Here is a 20,115-nt window from a genome sequence, read left to right on the forward strand (position 1 = left end):
ATGTGCAAACTCCACACAGACAGTCACCTGAGGCTGAAATTGAACCCATGTTCCTGGCACTGTGAGACAGCAGTGCTAAGCCACCATGCCTCCCTCAGTAGAGTAAAAAGCTTCAGATGCTTTTTATTTTGTTAAATGTGGTAATCAAAGCTTTAGAATTAACGAGGCATTCGTCAGTATTCAGAATTGTAAATAGATTCATTGTAAAAGTTGGCAACAGTGGAATTAATTGTACATGATACTTATAAACAAAATTTGGACACTTGGTTGGCTGTAAGGAAACTATGTGCAGCAAGATCTCTCAAAACGCAGATTTGACGAGGAAGCAGTTTGCTATACAGAGAACACTTTTGAGAAGGAACTCTGCCATCTAAAGCAAAGACGTGACTCAATATCATGTGAATTGTCATGTGAGTGACCTCCAGTGCCTCTGTCTAAATTTATCTCTGTTTACATATGTTGATATATAATTTATATATAGTTCAGACCTCGTTGCATTTTAACTGTTCAGTTGAGGATTCCATTGATTGATTGTTTTCTGGAGCATTAATGTGTTTGAGAGTTTGGTAGTGATTTTTGCACCTTCAACAGTGAATGAAACATGCACTTTTGTTTGCCTTTACATTGACTATTGATCTCTTCAGTTCTCCAATAAATATATGGATCAGATTGTTGTTTTCTAAACTTGTTTTCTTCCACTCAAAATGAGTTAAGATCGACTTTAATACTGCCTACAAATGAGAATATTATTAGATGATGTTAAAACCTTGATGAAGAAATGATTTATCTCATCTTGAATAAAATGGGATCAAGTTAGTAAATGCATGGAGAGGTGTCAGCTGAATGTTGACAGTCCAAATGCACTTACAAAGAACAATAGAGTTATAGAATTGTACAGCATGGAAACGGACCCTTAGGTTCAACTTGCCCATGCTGACCAGGTTTCCTAAATTAATCTAGTACCACTTGCCAGCAATTGGCCCATATCCCTCTAAACCTATCCTATTCATGTATCCATCCGAATGTATTTTAAATGGTTTAATTGTACCAGCCTCCACCACTTTTTCTGGCAGCTCATTCTATACACACATCACCCTCTGTGTGAAAAAGTTACCCCTTAGGTCCCTTTTTAAATCTTTTCCCTCTCACCTTAAACCTACGCCCTCTAGTTTTGGACTCCCCTATTCTGCGGAAAAGACCTTGGCTATTTATCCTATCCATGCTTCTGATGATTTTATAATTGTCTATAAGGTGACCCCTCAGCTTCTGATGCGCCAGGGAAAACAGCTCCAGCCAATTCAGCCTCTCTCTCTCTAGCTCAAACTTGCCAAACCCTGGCAACATCTTGTAATTTCTTCTGAACCCTTTCAAATTTCACAACAATCTTGCTATAATAGGGAGACCAGAATTAGATACAATATTCCAAAAGTGGCCTAACTAATGTCCTGTACAGCTGCTGCATCACTTCCCAACTACTACTTTCAATTCACTGATCAATAAAGGCAAGTGTAACAAAAGCTGCCTTCTCTACCCTATCTATGTATGACTCCACCTTCAAGGAACTGACTCCTAAGGACTCTTTGTTTGGCAACTCTTTTCAAGACTTTACTATTAATTGTGTAAGTCCTGCCATGATTAGCTTTGTCAAAATGCAACACCTCACATTTATGTAAAATAAATTCTATCTAACAGTCCTTGGCCCATCAATCCATCGTATCAAGGTCCTGTTGATATCTGGGATAACCTTCTTCACTTTCAACTATACCATCAATTTTGGTGTCATCTACAAACTTATTAACCATTTCTCCTATATTTTTATACATTACTCGTGTTGACAGAAGTTAGTGGACCCAGTACTGACCCTTGCAGCACACCGCTGGTTGCAATCCTCTAGTTCAAAAAGCAACTCTCTACCACCACCCTCTGTCTCCTAATGTCAAGCCAGTTTTGTATCCAAGTGGCTAGCTCTCCTTGGATTCCATGTGATCTAACCTTGCTAACCAAGCCACTTATATGTAACCTTGTTGAACAAGAGTGAATTATTTTATTTCGAAGAATTTGATACATGTATTATAATTTTTTTTAATGATGCTTCGAGGCTCATGAAATATTTTGAAAATGAGGTCTTTTGTAATTATTGGATGGAAAAATAAAAGATTTTTATTTCTGGGATGTCGGCCTTGTTAGCACTTGGGATCAATACTGAGAACTCACTTTGTTCTTTGAGATACTTGGATGGACTATTTTGTGTGTTGATCTGGACTGGGGATGGTCCGGTGGATGTGGAATTGTGGTGGGTGCAATTCATTTTTGAGAAATATTAGGTACATTCAGGAATAATGATAAGTAAACTTGAGTGGTGATATGTTTATTAAAAGTGGAGATATGAGATGCTGAAAGGCCTCCAAGCTGGAGAGATGGTTTTGGGCCAGTACATGTGTTCTGATATTATCTAGCAATATAAGTACATCAACCTTTTTTAAATGAATTCAGTTAGAGAAGGTATTTACACAAATTAGATTCTAGGCTATATACACAAGTTTGCACAAGTGATGAATCAATTAAATTCATATAAGTTAGTTGGCCACCAGTTGTTGTAGTGCCAGTAGATTTTCTTTTCCACTGTGAATAGTGAACAGCACTACAGTCCCAGAGGGCCATTGGCTCTCATTAGAGAGGAGGTAGAGTTGACCTGAAGGTCACCAAGCCTCCACTAAGGCTGAGAAGGTGGGCCTTCTTGGTGCCTTCATCTGACAGAAACTCTCCTTGGCGTCAATTAAACATAAGCAGGCCAGGCTGCAGATTTGGTTTTAAAATCAACTGAAGTTTATCATGCAAAAGAAAGCAAATTAAAACACAACCAGCTGTCCATCTATCTATGTTTAGAACACAGTTTAAAATTTCAAATGCCCAGCCAAACAAAATCCCATCTTCTCCCCCAACTCTATCACTTTACAGTGAATCGAAATCCAGAGAATCTTTCCTTCTATATGAAATCTGTAGACTGAATTTCTTGCTCCTTTTCAGTTTCAGTTGTGTGTTCTGTGAAGTCTTTTTCTTTGACTGTCACAACTGAGATGTTAGACTTTTCAGCTTTTAATAACCAGTGCTGATTTCTAATCAAATTCTTTGGGCGGCAGTGGTTAGCACTGCTGTCTCACAGCGCCTGAGACCCGGGTTCAATTCCCGACTCAGGCGACTGACTGTGTGGAGTTTGCATGTTCTCCCCGTGTCTGCGTGGGTTTCCTCCGGGTGCTCCGGTTTCCTCCCACAGTCCAAAGATGTGTGGGTTAGGTGAATTGGCCATGCTAAATTGCCCATAGTGTTAGGTAAGGGGTAAATGTAGGGGTATGGGTGGGTTGCGCTTCGGTGGGTCGGTGTGGACTTGTTGGGCCGAAGGGCCTGTTTCCACACTGTAAGTAATCTAATCTAAAAAAAAAAGTTACGGTTTGAAAGTTTCACAAACTGAAACCATTACACTGAGGCTATTTTATTTCCTTGGTAAAAACAATGACTGCAGATGCTGGAAACCAGATTCTGGATTAGTGGTGCTGGAAGAGCACAGCAGTTCAGGCAGCATTCGAGGAGCAGTATTTCCTTGACTGCTCTGACCAAACTCCTGTTTTTTTTAGGAGACACTATTGTTGCTTGTAACTTCAATCAAGTTTTCTTCAAATTGAATTCAAAAGGTTTTAACTAATTTAAAAGCATGCACATTGTAACTTCTACTCAACTAATGACTTAATGTTTTATTTCTCTCCTGTCATAAACCCTATCAAAATAAGTAAACTTCTGTTAACACTCCTGGAGGCCTTCAATTATTTGCTTTCTTACCCATAGTAAATTAAAATCGTCGTTTTGAAAAGACTTGCCTCATTGATTATTAAACCCTTGATAGACACAGACCAAGGTACTAGTTTAAAATACAAACTTAAAAACACGTAATTGTCATACACTTTTCATCCCACAAGCAATAGCCTGGTTAACAGCAATAGTTAATCTCAGATTTATACTTGACAGGCAATGTCCCAGACACTATAATTGCAATCCTTGGTTATGCCCTTTATCACTGACAGGACAGACTGATCAGAAGTGTCAATACTATGGTATACAGGCAGGAAGGAGTTTCTCTGATAGTCCTTAACACTGACTGCAGACACCATGCAGTGTCATGACATCAGATCAGATATTAGCAAGGAATCTACCGACAATCACCCCTCAGCTGATGAGTCAGTTTTCCCTTTGAATGCAACTTAGCGGACGCAATTTAGGATGCAGAATATACTCTGATTGGAGGACGTTGATATTCATCACCAAAATGGCTGGGTATCATTATACAGAGCATAGTGGCCGAGACCTAAAGAACATAGCTAGTAGACTGGGTTTGTAACAGGGAGAAAGACAACAAAGGGGAAAATGGCACTTGACATCATTCTCACAGTCTACCTGTCACTGAAACATCTGTTCATGAGGCTGTTTGAGTGACCACTACACAACCATTGTGGAAGCCAAGTTCTGCCTTCACATTGAGGATAAATCTTTATTGTCACATGTGGTACCACCACTGTGCTGAATGGGATAGATTTCAAACAATGAAGTGCTTTGATTGTTGAAAGTTAATCATCTCAGCCACAGGCTATCTCTTTCTGCAGGACTTCCTTAATGTAATGTTCTATGCCTAACCATTTTTAGCTGCTTCATCAATGACCTTCCCTCCATCATAACGTCAATTATAGGGACATTGTAGAATCAGAGAATGTTCAGCACCGTCTGCAACTCCTCAGATCCTGAAGCAGTTTGTGTTCAAATGTACCAAGACCCGCACAACATCCCAGATTGGGTTGTGAAGTGCAAGTAACATTTGCATCACAAGTCATGCTTGTGAAAAAGCTTCGAAACAAACACTTTGGTCCAACTAGTACCACTTGGTGCATTTGGCCCATATCCCTCCAAATCTTTCCTGTTCATGAACTTATCCAAATTTCTCTTAAATGTTGTAACTGTACCTGCATCCACCTCTTCCTCTGGCAGTTCATTCCACACACGAACCAGTCTGTGTAAATAAAAAAAAATGAGTTGCCCCTCATGTCCTTTCTAAAATGTTCTCCTGTCACCTTAAAACATAAGTCTTGTTTTGAACTTCCCCCACCCTAGGGGAAAGACCCTTGCTATCTACCTTACCTCTGCCCCTCATGATTTTATAAACTTCTCTAAGGTCAACCTTCAACCTATGCTCCAGTGGAAAATGTTCCATCCTATTTTTATAACTTGAATCCTCCATTCCCAGCAACATCTTGGTAAATTTTTTTCTGAACCCTTTTCAATTTAATAAAATCAAGAAAAGACCTCACCAACATCCTATGCAGTCTCAACATGAACAACTGAGCGATGAGGGCAAGCATGGTAAACTCGATCTTAACCACTCTGGCACTGACTCTAATAAGAGAAAATCTAACCATCACCCCTTGACAAACAATAACATTACTTTATTTGAATTTCTCAGTATCAACACCCCGAGATTATCATTAATCAGAAATTGAACTGAATCAGCCTAAATACTATAGAAACATAGAAAACTGGTGCAGAACGAGGACCTTTGAATCTGCACCACCATTTAATATGGTCACGGCTGATCATGCAATTTCAATATCACATCCAGCTTTCTTTCCACACCTCTTGATCCCATTAGCAATGAGGACCAAATTTAGCTCCCTCTTGAATATATCTAACAAACTGGCCCCAACGGCTTTCTGTGGTAGAGACTTCCACAGGTTCACAACTCTGAGTGACCCCCATTCTTCCAAATTCCAGTAAATACAAGTCCAGTTGATCCAGTCTTTCTTCATATATCAGTCCTACCATCCTGGGAATCAGTCTGGCGAATCTTCACTGGACTCCCTCAATACCAAGCATGTCCTTCCTCAGACTAGAAGATCAAAACTGCACACACAAGATGTGGCTCACCATGACCCTGTATAACTGCAGCAGTATCACTTCAAGGGTAGGTTGAAAATTGGGCATTCTGTGGTGAGTGACTCTTTGCTAACTCCACACAGTCTGTCCAGCATGTACAGGGAATAAGTCAAATTTGTGATGGATTGCTCTCCCCTTTGCCTTTGAGTGCAATTCCGACATCTCTGGGAGAAACTCAGCACCAAACAGGACAAAGCAACCTGCTTGACTAGCAGCTCTATTAACACTTAAAAATGTGTTGCTGGAAAAGCGCAGCATCAAAGGAGCAGGAGAATCGATGTTTCGGGCATAAACCGTTCTGCAGTCCTCACTTTCTCCCAACTCTATTAACACTTTCAACATTCACTCCCTGAATCACTAATGCACAGTACCAGTGTGTACTATCTAAAGATTCACTGCAACAACTCACCAAGTCTCCTTAGAACTTTCCAAACCTGAGACCTCTACCACCTAGAAGGATAAGGGCAGCACATATTAGATTCCCTACAGTGTGGAAACAGGCCCTTCAGCCCAACAAGTCCACACTGACCCTCCGAAGAGTGACCCTCCGAAGAGTAACCCACCCAGACCCATTTATCTCTGACTAATGCACCTAACCTATGGGCAATTCAGCATAGCCAGTTCACCTGCCATGCACATCTTTGGACTGTGGGAGGAAACCGGACTACCCGGAGGAAACCCACGCAGACGCAGGGAGAATGTGCAAACTCCACACAGACGGTTGCCCGAGGCTGGAATCGAACCTGGGACTCTGGTGCTCTGAGGCAGCAGTGTTAACCACTGAGCCACCGTGCCACCCCCAAAATATGTCACCATCCGAACTTGGAACTGTATTGCTGTTGCTTCACTCTTGCTGGATCAAGTTCCTGGAACTCCCGTCCTAACAGCTTTGTACGTGTACCTACAAAACGTGAACTGCCACAAAGAAGCAGCTCCCCACTACCTCATGGACAATTTAAGGATGATTACTAAAATCACAAAAAAGCTATCCTCACTCAATATTTCTCTGTAAACTGCTCTCTATAAACTCTTTGTTGAAAGGAAAAGCTAGCAATTCCACACCCCATTAATGAATTTTAAAAAACAAAATGTGGAAAATTAGAGCAGATGTTAGCTTTAAAAAAATTATTTTTTGACACAAATAATGATTAATTATTTCTGTCTGGGAGAATTGGTGAAGATAATGTTCCGTATTATTTAAATGCAACCCTGGTTAATCTTTTGATCAGATGTTTGCAGAGAGCTTCGACCTGGAAATTGTGTCTCTACTGCTTGTGATTTCATTGTTTTTCTATTCACCAAAGTGAATTTTGGGATCATCCCACTTTGTTCTGTTCCAAAAATTATTCTATATGCTATGTACAGAAAATAGCTAAATGGAATTCATAAAGTTTCCACTTGATTCCATTTGTCATATGTTATCAACTTTGAAGTTATTGAATTATTCAGATTTCTTTATTATGGTTATTGAAATCATCATATTTATTCTCTAACTTTTTGTTGCATTTCATTGCTTATTTTGGCTATTTAATAGTTCTCCCTTCTTTTGTTTCATTTATGTTTAGTAACTCGGTCGTGTGACTGTTTACTAAATGAGCCCCTCAGGATTCAGTAGATTTTCTCGTGACTATCAATGGCTGTCTTTGAATTTAATCATCAGACATTGCTGTTTTGTTTGATGCTTGAATTATGTGCTATGGATGACCTAATTCAATTAAATTTGCCAGTAATGTGCTTCCTCTTGTGTTGTTAATTTTCAGCATGTTTCGACAAGGCATGCATGACTTGAAAGTTTGGCCAAATGTGGAAGCAGATGGGTCTGAGCCTACTATGACAGCAGGAAGGACGAGCAGCAATGTATCTGAAGATCAAATGAGCCGTCTAGCAAAGGTAGGATTGTTACACTCCTTTTTAAAAGTGCAGGTGTGACTTTCATAGGTAAAGAAGTAAACAATTATTAAAATAATTCTTATGTAACTGAGGAGCTGAAAGGCTTTTTTAATTTTATGTGATGCTTTCTCTTGCGCGCTTAAATTCATTGGGAAGTCATTCTACTGGGTAAAACGCATATTGCAACCTTTGTTTGGCTGTTTGAAAATCACAAAGTTTCCTGTTTTATTAACTTTTTAGTCCTAATTGAAATAGACACCAACTGTGCCTATATCAATTAGAATGTCTGAAGCATTCCCATAAACTTTCATTAATGCTGAACTTTCATTTCACGCTTGTGAACTTTCAAAAGTCTGACTGGCTCACACTGCTGCCTCACTGCACCAGAGACCCAGGTTTGATTCCAGCCTTGGGTGACAGTCTGTGGAGTTTGCACATTCTCCCTATGTCTGCATGAGTTACTGTGGTTTTCTCCCTTAGTCCACAGATGTGCAGGTCAGGTAGATTGGCCATGGTAAATGTGGGGTTACAGAGATAGGGTGGCACTGGGTCGAATCTCTTTGGAGCATCATTGCGGACTCGCAATGGGTTGGATGGCATCTTTCTGCCCTGTAGGGAATCTATGTTTCTTAAGATGGAGAACAATTGATGATGATTGTTAGTCAAATCTTCAAATTTACAGATGCTTAAGTAATCTATATAGTACCAAAGCAAGAGCAGGTGAGAATATGTTGTGCTTCATGCAAGAAAAACTGGAAAGCAAGTAAAACTGAATTAAGACTAGCAATAGGATTAAGAAAATTTTTGGCTTGCATTTTATCAACAAATAAAATTAAAGCTTTTTGAACAACACAGCAGGCACAGCTAAAGAAAGAAAGCATAATTTGCAATTTCTTTAAGATAATTGATGTTTTGACTCATGCTGAGGTCTGATCAGGTGCCACTTTTGCTTGTTGGATATTGAAATAGAACATAATTCTGCAAATGATGATTAAACTATGATTCGGGACTCTATGTAGTTAAGAGATTCTGGCACATAGCGACCTACAGTTCTATGTACTGATGAGTTAATTTGTTGGAAGGGAAGGATCCTCTAGTTGGGATTAGGTATTCTAAAGTGAGATTTTTTTTCAGAAGGAGCCTGAGCTCTATTATAGTTTTTATCTGTGGAAAAATGGCTGGACTGTCCAGTATTTGCCCTCCATATACCTCAATGAACTCAATCCATCTTATCTCTCTCTTTAGTTTCCTTTATGTGCTCCTCTTGCTGTTTGCGGTGGCTCTGTTCTTTATTATTTCCTTTCTAAGCTTGCATCTTCTCTTTCAAAACTGTTTGGTTCATCATTTTCATTCCTTGTAATCTTGCCTTGGCAGTTTTTTTTGTCTTTTCATCTGGCTTCTATTTTCCCTGCTTTTTGCCCCTCCCCTTTCCTCTTCACCCTCAGGTAGAGATTTGGGAGTTTGATACACTCATTTTATTATCACAGAACAAAATGCTTTTAAATTGGTTAGGTTACTGTTGGAATATTGCATGCAATTCTGGTCTCCTTCCTATCAGAAAGATGTTGTGAAACTTGAAAGGGTTCAGAAAAGATTTACAAGGATGTTGCAGGGGTTGGAGGATTTGAGCTATAGGGAAATGTTGAATAGGCTGGGGCTGTTTTCCCTGGAGCATCGGAGGCTGAGGGGTGACCTTATAGAGGTTTATAAAATCATGAGGGGCATGGATAAGATAAATAGACAAAGTCTTTTCCCTGAGTTGGGGGAGCCCAGATAGAGGGCATAGATTTAAGGTGAGAGGGAAAAGATATAAAAGTGACCTAAAAGGCAACTTTTTCATACAGGGTGGTACATGTATGGAATGACCTGCCAGAGGAAGTGGCGGAGGCCAGTACAATTACATCATTAAAAAGGCATCTGGATGGGTATATGAATAGGAAGGGTTTGGAGGGATGTGCGCCAGGTGCTGGCAGATGGGACTAGATTGGGTTAGGATATCTGGTCGGCATGGACAAGTTGGACCGAAGGGTCTGTTTCCATGCTGTACATCTCTATGTCTATGACTCTAAATTTGACTGACTGAATAAGAGAAAGGGAACAGGAGTAGGATTGGACCCTTCATTTAGTAGGATCATGGCTGATCTGACACTCTTCACATATGCTTTCCTGCCCTTTCTCTTAACCATTGATTCCCCTACTGATCAAGAATCTATTTATCTCAGCCCAAGTATACAAAGGATTCTGTCCCCACTGCTCTCTATGGCAAAGAGTACCAAAAGCCCTCAACCGACTGAGAAGAAACTCTTCCTCATCTCAGTCTTAACTTCACAATTAAGGACATTAGTTTATGTGCTCTGGTCCTAGATTCAGTCATGAGGGAAAACATCCTCTCAGCATTTACTCTGTTGAGCCCCTTAAGATTCCTGTATGTCCCAATGAGGTCACCTCTCAGTTCTTCTAACTTCCAATGAATAGAGTCTAAGTCTGTTAACTTTTGCTCATGAAACAGTCCCTCCACACCAGGGATCATCCGAGTGAACCTTCTCTGAATGCCTCCCATGAAATGATATATCTATGGGCTAGTGTTCTATGTTTTTGTGCAGGAGTACTACCAAGTATCTTTTGCGTTGCAGCTTTCTGTGGCTTTTCTCCATTTAAATAATATTTTGTTTCTTTATTCTCCCATCCAGAACAAATAGCTTCCTGTTTCCCCACATTATGCTCCTCAAACTTATTGTCCACTTATTTAACGTATCAACGTTTCTTTGTAAACCATTTGTTTTCCTCTCGTAATCTGTCTTTTTTGTGTCAACTACAAATTTTGGCTACAGTATATTTGCTTCCTTCCTCCAAGTCATTAATTTATATTGTAACCATTAATTTATATTGCAGCCCCAGTACTGTTCCCTGTGGAACCCCACTGATCATGGGTCACCAACGTCTTACCCTTACTCACTGTTTCCTGCTCATTAGCCAATCCCCTATCCATGTTGACATACTATGGTCAGCACGAGCTGTTACATGTTTTGAATCAAGATTGAAATGGTGCTGGAAAAGCACAGCAGATCAGGCAGCATCCAAGGAGCAGGAAAATCGATGTTTCGAGCAAAAGCCCTTTATCATCTTTCCTGATAATAGGCTTTTGTCTGAAACGTCAATTTTCCAGCTCCTTGGATGCTGCCTGACCTGCTGTGCTTTTCCAGCATACTCTAATCTTGACTGTAATCTCCAGCATCAGCAGTCCTCACATTCGCCCTGTTATATGTTTTGAGGTTCTTTGTCGAATGCCTTCTGGAAATCCAAGTGCAGCATTTCCACTGGTTCCCCTCTGTTCGCTCTGGTTAAGACTTGTTTGAAAAACTCTAATAAATTAGTCAGACATTATTTCCCTTTCGTGAAGCCATGCTGATGCTGATTGATTACATTCTGATTTTCCAAATATTCTGTTATTCCTTACAAATTGATTTCAGTACTTTTCCAACAATAGATATTAGGCTAATTGACCTAATTACTGCTTTTTGCCTCCCTCCTGTTTTGAATATGGGAATCACGTTGGCAGTTTTCTAATCCTCTGGCAGTACTTCAGAATCCAAGGATTTTTTTGGAAAACTGTAACCAACAGGGAAGGAATGAAAAGATCATTGACACAGTTATGGCAGTTCATGTTGCAGATGTTGAGTTGTTTTTCTTTAGTATGCTTTGATTCTTTGAGGACACAAAAGTTGTATACACAATGATTCACAATCGTTCTTTCACTAGCTGAAAATTTCCCCTTTCAGTATCTCTGAAGGTGAATTTTCCTCTTCCTTTCATCATAGAGATGTTTACAGGGAAATTGAGAGTGTGAAATAGCTACCAGGAGATTTTCTGTTACTTCACCCCATAGGAAAGAGAGAGAGATGTTTAGATGCTGTATTTTGGCATGCTAGATGCTTTGTTCAAACATACCTGCCAGGAACCAATCAAGATGTTACAATGCTGAGCATTCCTGAACACGTGTAACTTGTCCTGATTGAGAAACTCAACAAAGCACTATCTCAGGGCAAAACTGTCCAAAACACACGGCCGCAGAGCAGATGCATCTAGCATTATCACCCACTCCTTGAAAGAGACAACAATTGTGGATACAGCTCTCAATGAGTTCCAGTAACTCATTTTTAAAACTGCAACATCTTCTTTCATTGTTCCTTGTTTAAAATAGTACCTTTACTCATTTTTAATGCACTGGTCTTTACACTTTGTGGATGCCAGGGACAAAAGCACAACAAATTCCCTTGAATAGTCTGGTTTGCCTCTTTTACGTGGGCCCATTTCGCAGACATACTTATTGGAGGCTAGCTGATTGAAGTTAACCCCAGTTTGTTTTTGTGTTTGCTTACCTACAAATTTACAGATAGCAACATTTCTCATGAATCTCAACCATGAGTTGTAAAAGTATCAGGGATGAGCAAGTCAGAAAAGGGCATCAGAGATCTGAAGTAAATGTTTCTTGGAATGAGGAAGCAGTGTTGATGCCCAGATATTGGTACTTGCTGCTGCTTTTCTTGATCTGTAGTAATGAATTGTACTTTGCTGTTCAAGATACAGCTTCAGATTTTGGGAGAAGATTTGTAGCTCGGGTGCTCGTTGTTGTGGTTCTATTTGCCGAGCTGGGAATTTGTGTTCCAGACGTTTCGTCCCCTGTCTAGGTGACATCCTCAGTGCTTGAGAGCCTCCTGTGAAGCACTTCTGTGATGTTTCCTCTGGCATTTATAGTGATTTGTACCTGCCGCTTCCGGTTGTCAGTTCCAGCTGTCCGCTGCAGTGGCCGGTATATTGAGTCCGGGTCGATGTGCTTATTGATTGAATCTGTGGATGAGTGCCATGCCTCTAGGAATTCCCTGGCTGTTCTCTGTTTGGCTTGTCCTATAATAGTAGTGTTGTCCCAGTCGAACTCATGTTGCTTGTCATCTGAGTGTGTGGCTACTAAGGATAGCTGGTCGTGTTGTTTCGTGGCTAGTTGGCGTACGTGGATGTGGACCGTTAGCTGTCTTCCTGTTTGTCCTATGTAGTGTTTTGTGCAGTCCTTGCATGGGATTTAATCCCAAAGGACCAGCCACACTACCATATATCAAAAACATTTCTGAACTAACAGCCAGACTACTGTGACCACTAAGACTCATAACAGCACACAAACCAACAGCCACTCTCAGACAACAACTCACCAGGACGAAGGACCCGATACCCAGCATGAGCAAAACCAATGTAGCGTACAAAATCCCATGCAAGGACTGCACAACACACTACCTAGGACAAACAGGAAGACAACTAACGATCCACATCCATGAACACCAACTAGCCACGAAACGACACGACCAGCTATCCTTAGTAGCCACACACTCAGATGGCAAGCAACATGAGTTTGACTGGGACAACACTACTATTATAGGACAAGCCAAACAGAGAACAGCCAGGGAATTCCTAGAAGCATGGCACTCATCCACAGATTCAATCAATAAGCACATCGACCAGGACCCAATATACCGGCCACTGCAGCGGACAGCCGGAACTGACAACAGGAAGCGGCAGGTACAAATCACTATAAATGCCAGAGGAAACATCACAGAAGCGCTTCACAGGAGGCTCCCACGCACTGAGGATGTCACCTAGACAGGGGACGAAACATCTGCAAGACAAATTCCTAGTTCGGTGAATAGAACCACAACAGCTTCAGAATTTTCAGAACAAAATTAGAAAGAAAACTTGCAAATGTATTGAATTGAGAGAAAACTGGTAGACCTAAGGAAGACTATGTCTGGGAAATAGGTAGGCCTGTTTCAGATGAAGGTAAAAACAATGACTGCAGATGGTGGACTGGTGGTGCTGGAAGAGCACAGCAGTTCAGGCAGCATCTGAGGAGCAGTAAGGGCTTTTGCCCGAAACGTCGATTTTACTGTTCCTGTTTCAGATGAAGTTTAAATGCAGCAAATGTGATGTGGTATATTTTTGGTTGGGCAGACGAGGCAATATAAAGCAAAATGGGGTGAAGGAACAAAGAGATCTGAGAACTCAGGATATGTACACCAATTGGTGAAGGTGATTGGCAGTGTGGGAAAATGTGTAGAAAGGAATATGGAAGCCTGAACTTACAAGTAGAAATACAGAGTATATTGGCAAGGAAATCATGGTGAACCAGTGATTTAGCCTTAACTGGAGTCTTGTGCACAACACTTTAGGTATGTTAAGTGTTTAGAGAGGGTGCCAAAAGACGAATTGTTTTGCGAATGAACAACTTCAGTTATGATATGTTGATTAAACATGGTAGTTATTCCTATAGAATAACTATAGGAATAACTTTAGGGCGGCACGGTGGCACAGTGGTTAGCACTGCTGCCTCACAGCACCAGAGACCCGGGGTCAATTCCCGACTCAGGCGACTGACTGTGTGGAGTTTGCACTTTCTCCCCGTGTCTGCGTGGGTTTCCTCCGGGTGCTCCGGTTTCCTCCCACAGTCACAAAGATGTGCGGGTCAGGTGAATTGGCCATGCTAAATTGCCCGTAGTGTTAGGTAAGGGTATGGGTGGGTTGCGCTTCGGCGGGTCGGTGTGGACTTGTTGGGCCGAAGGGCCTGTTTCCACACTGTAAGTCTAATCTAATAAAAAAGAGCAGATTAAAAGATTTGGTTCAAAGTATTCAAAATCTTGTTAGGTCTAAATTTAATGGAACTATTGAGTATGAGAGGACACTAATTAAAGGCAATTGCCAAAAGAACGAACAGTGACGAGGGCAATGTATTTCTATGCAACAAATAATTGGATTCTGGAATGCACTGCTTGAGACTGTGGTAAAAGCAGATACATTTAGGATTTTCAAAATAGACTTGCGGGAAGGGAAATAATTTGCAGGGCTGTGGTAAGCTGGCTTCAGTTGAGTTACTTTTGCATGGAGCTGTCAAGGACATGATGGGCTGAATTGTAACCTCCCATGCCATATCTCAACTAATCTATGACATTTGGCAGCAAGTGAAAGGAGGAGACAGGATGTTCTGAAAGCCCAGACTTTTCTGTACTGCAATTGTTCTTGAAACTTTCCAGTTGCTAGGAACATTCTCACAAGGCATTTAGTGCACATACTTTTGCAGAAGAAAATTGTATTTAATTGTTTTGATTAAAACTGAAGCTGTTTCCTGAAAGATATAATTAGTTAGATAATTGTAATCTTTAACATCCCATTATCGTATAAGATGGTCTGGATTTAGATTAGTGCTCGAGTGATTGGTTGAAATACTAATCATTCAGTTCAAAAATTGAGCATCAACTGCAATATGTTACTTCTGAAAGTAACAGATGAATTTAAATGACTGTTTGAGTAGTATCTTGTTCATCTTTGTAATGGTTGGCTATTTCTCCCGTTGTCAAAAAGAGTGGTGCTGGAAAATCACAGCTGGTCAGGCAGCATCTGAGGACTGGCTGTGTTTTTCCAGCACCATGCTTTTCGACTCAGATCCTCAGCATTTGCAATCCTCGCTTTCTCCTTATTTCTCCCATTGGTTGTCTTCAACCTAAAATTTTATTAACAACTGAACAGTTTCATGCAAATATGCTGAAATATGATGCCCTTCACACACAATCACATAATTACTACAGCACAGAAGGAGACTGTTTGGCCTAGTGTGTCTTTACCAGCTCTGCAAATGAGCATTTCACTTGGTGCCTTCTCACATATTTCTGCAAATTGTTCACTTTTTAAAGTAATCAATTGCTCTTCACTAATTCACGTCTAAGCATTTAGATATCGATTAGTGATCGCAAGTAGTTTCATCAGCGGGAATTGGCTATAACACTATTGTGGATGTTGTTTGCATAACGTGAACTTTCTACTGAACAGGATGTAGTGGCCTTTCTATAGCGATCTTCTACAGCACAATTTTCTATAACTGTTTTCCATCATGTGATTTTCTATAGTCAGAGTTGCAGAGGAACACAACTGCTACATTATAGCAGAATGACCTGTACAAAGTTCTGTTGACTGGTGTGAGGGAGGCCTGAAGGGAAATGAACAGCTTCTTCATTTAAACAGGTCTATAGTGAGGCAAGAACTGGACAAGAGACTGAGGTTATAGGACTTGGATGCTGAAGGAATATTTAGACTCAAAATCTGCTGAATTTAAATAAACTGGTTTCAATATATTCAGAAGTAGCACCAAGATGGAAAGGTGGTGGCAGCAATCTTGGATCTGCAGGGTAGTTCAGGTGGGGGAGCGAAGGTATGATTGCAGAAAGTATCAAACGAAAGAAGCTGACAAATTATTCCTGAATTTGGAATAACTGTCTGCACTATGCAACATACGAACACGAAAAAGTTATGATGTATCATTATAACTTGTTGTATTTTGATGCTCTATTGTTTGGGCACGATCTTTTCGAAACAAATTTGCTAGAATGATAATAGGAATATAGGTTTTTAATTATAAGAGAAGACTCTTTCATAGAGTTCCTGAATAGGAGAAGAAGCAGCTGCAAATGTGTTGCTGGTCAAAGCACAGCAGGCCAGGCAGCATCTCTTTGACCAGCAACACATTTGCAGCTGTGATCTCCAGCATCTGCAGACCTCATTTTTTACTAGGAGAAGGAGCAGACTGAGCAAGGAAAAGAGGATGGTTTTAGTTTTGGGGATTTTATTTACAATTAGAAGGATAAATTGCTTTTCGTTTGATCATACTGGAGAGTCCATGATATTCTGTTTCCTCTTAGGTGTATATGTTTAGGGAATAATGAAGTGAACTCTGGAGATGAAAGGCAAACAGACATATTTCCCACACCACCAGAAAGAACAAATTCAAAGGAATGGATTAAGCTGCAAAATCCGTCTACTTCGATTGGAAAATTTAATAATCTTATTGAGGCCCCTCCCCCTTAACTTTTTCCATAAGTTTCAGCACAACTGAATGTTCCCCTCCCCCAACTATTTAGCTTGAAGCCCTATCCACTGCCCAAGTTGTACAGTTTGTTAGAACTTTGGTCCTTGCGTGAGTCAGCTGGAGTCCATCCCTTGGGAATAGTAGTTCCCTTGGGATGGGACAATGTAGGAAGTGAAAGGTGTCTGTTTGTAGTGCCTTCTGAAATAAAGCCTGGAAAAAAAATTTAGACAACTGTTCCAGTCCCCCTAATTTTTATGGGATTGTCATCAAAGCCCAGTTTGTTCACTACCTTTAGGGAGTCAACTTGCCCGATCTAATGTGACTCCATTTTGAGATCTGATATTGGTTCTGAGAAAGGGTCAGTGGACTCAAAATATTAACTCTGGTTTCTCTCCACAGATGCTGCCAGATCTGCTGAGATTTTCCAGCAATTTCTGTTTTGTTTCTGATATTAACATGGTTGCTTAATGCTACCTAAGCTTGGCATGGATTGTTGCTACCTTTCAGAAAATGAAGATAAACATATCAGCACTGCTGATGCCCATGACCTGAGCATGATTTTAAAAAATCAACTGTGGCACATAGTCCATCGCAAACCTGATCCTCAGCAAACAACCTTAAAAGGGCAAGACACACCAGTCCTCCTTGTGATTGGCATATAAACCTCACTTCATTCTGTTTAAATTTTGAACTGACAGTTTGGAAAGAATTGTTCTTTCTTTGACAGTGCATGTTGTTGGTGAAATGGTGAATTTTTCTAAGCCTGTTTGTATTAACAGCTTGAGATTTGTATATGTTAATAAGAATATGGATTTAATCTTTCCAGAAAGTTACTCATTTGTCATAAGATGCATCTATGGACATGAAAAGTGGAGGGGGGTGGAAGAGTTTTTTTGGCTGTCATACTTTTTATTTTCTACACCCTGCTATCAATAAGCACTTAGGACCCAACTAGGTATGAATGTCTTCTGGAAGCAGAAATAAATTTATTAATTAAAAGTGTGCTGTAAAACAGTTTGCTTTTATTGTTATGTTAAGCAGGAATCAGCCCCCTGTTACGAAGTCCAGCCCAGTTTTAAATTATTCATTAATTTAAATGTGGAGATAGACATTAATAGATAGGATTATTCCTTGTGCAAAAGCTGGATACAATGCATGCAAACTGAAGATCTACGTTCCGTTTAATTAAATGGGTCTCCATCTGTTACAGAGACCTATAATGTAAGATCTCTAGGAAGCTATTTTCTCATTGCAATGTTTTTTTTCTCATACTTGGTCTCCATAATGAAAAGTATTAAATAATAAAGGAGGGGGCAGGCATGTGTGTTCAGGAATATCCTTTACTCTTCTGTCAGCTCACCTGCCTAACTTTTCAGAAAATAATGGCAATTGGCTTTTGGGTTTCAAAAGCTATCCAAAGTATATATATTATTATGACTCCCATTGCTCTGAGTTTGATGCATTTAGTGCACAACAATAATTTACGTTTTATTTAACACCTTTTTAATGCAACAAAGTGGTCAAGACACTTAATACTACTCTATCCAATTAATGGTGAGCACACTAACAATTGCTAGTGCACATTTCCTTTCATTTCAGGCTCTAACTCATGCATTTCGAACTGTTGTTAGTACTCATGGTCCGACACAACTGCATTGAGATTGTTATCTTGCTCATATGAATATTCATAAGAGAAACTGCCTATGTAAACTTCCCACACTGTAATTACATGTTTCTGATGGTCATAGGAGCTTTTAGTTGAAAAAGTTAACTGAATTTACTTCAGCCTCAGTTGTTTTTAAATTAACATTACCTGTTGCTGATGTTGGGAGGAAGCTAAATTTGCTGTCTACAGTCACTTAGCACAAGAAATTAACAGATTGCATAATGCAAACAGGTTAAGAGTCAATACAAGGCACAATTAAGGCAGTAAGATACGTTGATTCAGCAGACTATCTCATGCAGAGTCCAGATTCCAAAACAAATCTGATACTATGTCACTGTCTCCCCTTGTTATTTGAAATAAATAATTTGCTTATTGCATTATTATTTGTAAATCCTGGCAAATTTGTTCTAACGGTCAGTTAAAACATGTTCCCACTATCACCAAGTCTGCCTGTTTTCACCTCTTGACTCTTCCTCTGCCTCAACATATCTGCAGAAACCATTATTCATGACTTTATTATCTGCAGGCTAAATTATTCATTCCTGGTCTGGCATTCCATAGTTTAACTGTTGTAAACTTAATGTCATCCAAACCATGCTCTAACTTGGATCAAGTACCATTCACTCATCACTCTTCTGCTTGTTAATGTACATTTGCACGGTTTTAAAATGCTGCTTATTTTTCAATCACTCTGTGATTACTAAAAATTCTGTTGTCCATTGTGAATTAGTATGCAGTCGATTTGATCATTTCTGGTTTCTGATTAACTATTTTGGATTACTTTTATCACCAATTAAACTAAACACCTCTAGATTTTTGTCCATTTGATTTTGTTTATTTCCTTAAAGCTCACCAAAGCGCATCGCCAAGGTCACATGGTGAAGGTTGATTGGTTGGATCGACTTACTTTTAGAGAGATAGAGATGATAAATGAGGTAAGCTGAATTTGTTGGAGCAGTATTTTATTAATACACATTGATATGTGCTTTGAATTTTTTTTTATTTTTGGATATATTTTCTTGTGTATATTTCAGTCCGAGTTCCCGTGTCTTATTTGATTAACTTGAAATAAAAGCTTTGTAATATCACTTCAGTGAAAACTTTCATTTTGATAAAGGCAAAATGTTTATTAATTCACATCTTTCTTTTTGTTGCAGAGTGAAAAAAGAAGCTCTAATTTTATGTATCTTATGGTTGAATTTCCACGTGTTAAATCTGAAGACAAAGAATACAGTATTGTTTATTATGAAAAGGTTTGTTAATGGTTTTTGCCAAACGTTTTCCAAACTTTGATGTAAATTTGCATGACAGATATTGTTGGTTTGCTCCGAATGCATGCACAAAAACATTTTTTCTCTTGAGTAGTATTGTTTTACTAAACCTTGGCTTATCACATTTTTAGTTCTAATAGGAGGCACAGAGATTTAGTGCTTCCATTTATTTGCACTTTGTTGATGGTCCCTGCAAATGTGTCATATTGTCAAAACTTGAACTGTGAAAAGTACTTAGTGATAAATTTTTGGTGCATGAAGTAGTTGCAGTGCAATGCTAGAACCTCACTATAATCTGGGATCTAAAATGTGTAGATATGTTTCATTGATATATTTTAAATTGCGATATAATTTCAGTTAATCAATTCATTGCCTAAGAAATCAACTGTACTTTCTGTTTCAAGACAATGTGTTGT

The 20,115-nt window shown here is 39.6% G+C and overlaps 1 protein-coding gene across 1 annotated transcript in view; it reads left to right on the forward strand.

The window, feature by feature from the left end:
• pik3c3 (phosphatidylinositol 3-kinase, catalytic subunit type 3) overlaps window positions 1–20,115 on the forward strand; it is a 131,611-nt gene that overhangs the window by 27,649 nt on the left and 83,847 nt on the right. The window contains exons 4-6 of the mRNA XM_060829750.1: window positions 7,734–7,863; window positions 19,277–19,363; window positions 19,586–19,681. Coding sequence (XP_060685733.1) covers window positions 7,734–7,863; window positions 19,277–19,363; window positions 19,586–19,681 — 313 coding nt within the window. The remainder of the gene's footprint in view (window positions 1–7,733; window positions 7,864–19,276; window positions 19,364–19,585; window positions 19,682–20,115) is intronic.

Source organism: Hemiscyllium ocellatum, chromosome 1 (genome assembly GCF_020745735.1).
Source record: "Hemiscyllium ocellatum isolate sHemOce1 chromosome 1, sHemOce1.pat.X.cur, whole genome shotgun sequence".
NCBI lineage: Eukaryota > Metazoa > Chordata > Chondrichthyes > Orectolobiformes > Hemiscylliidae > Hemiscyllium > Hemiscyllium ocellatum.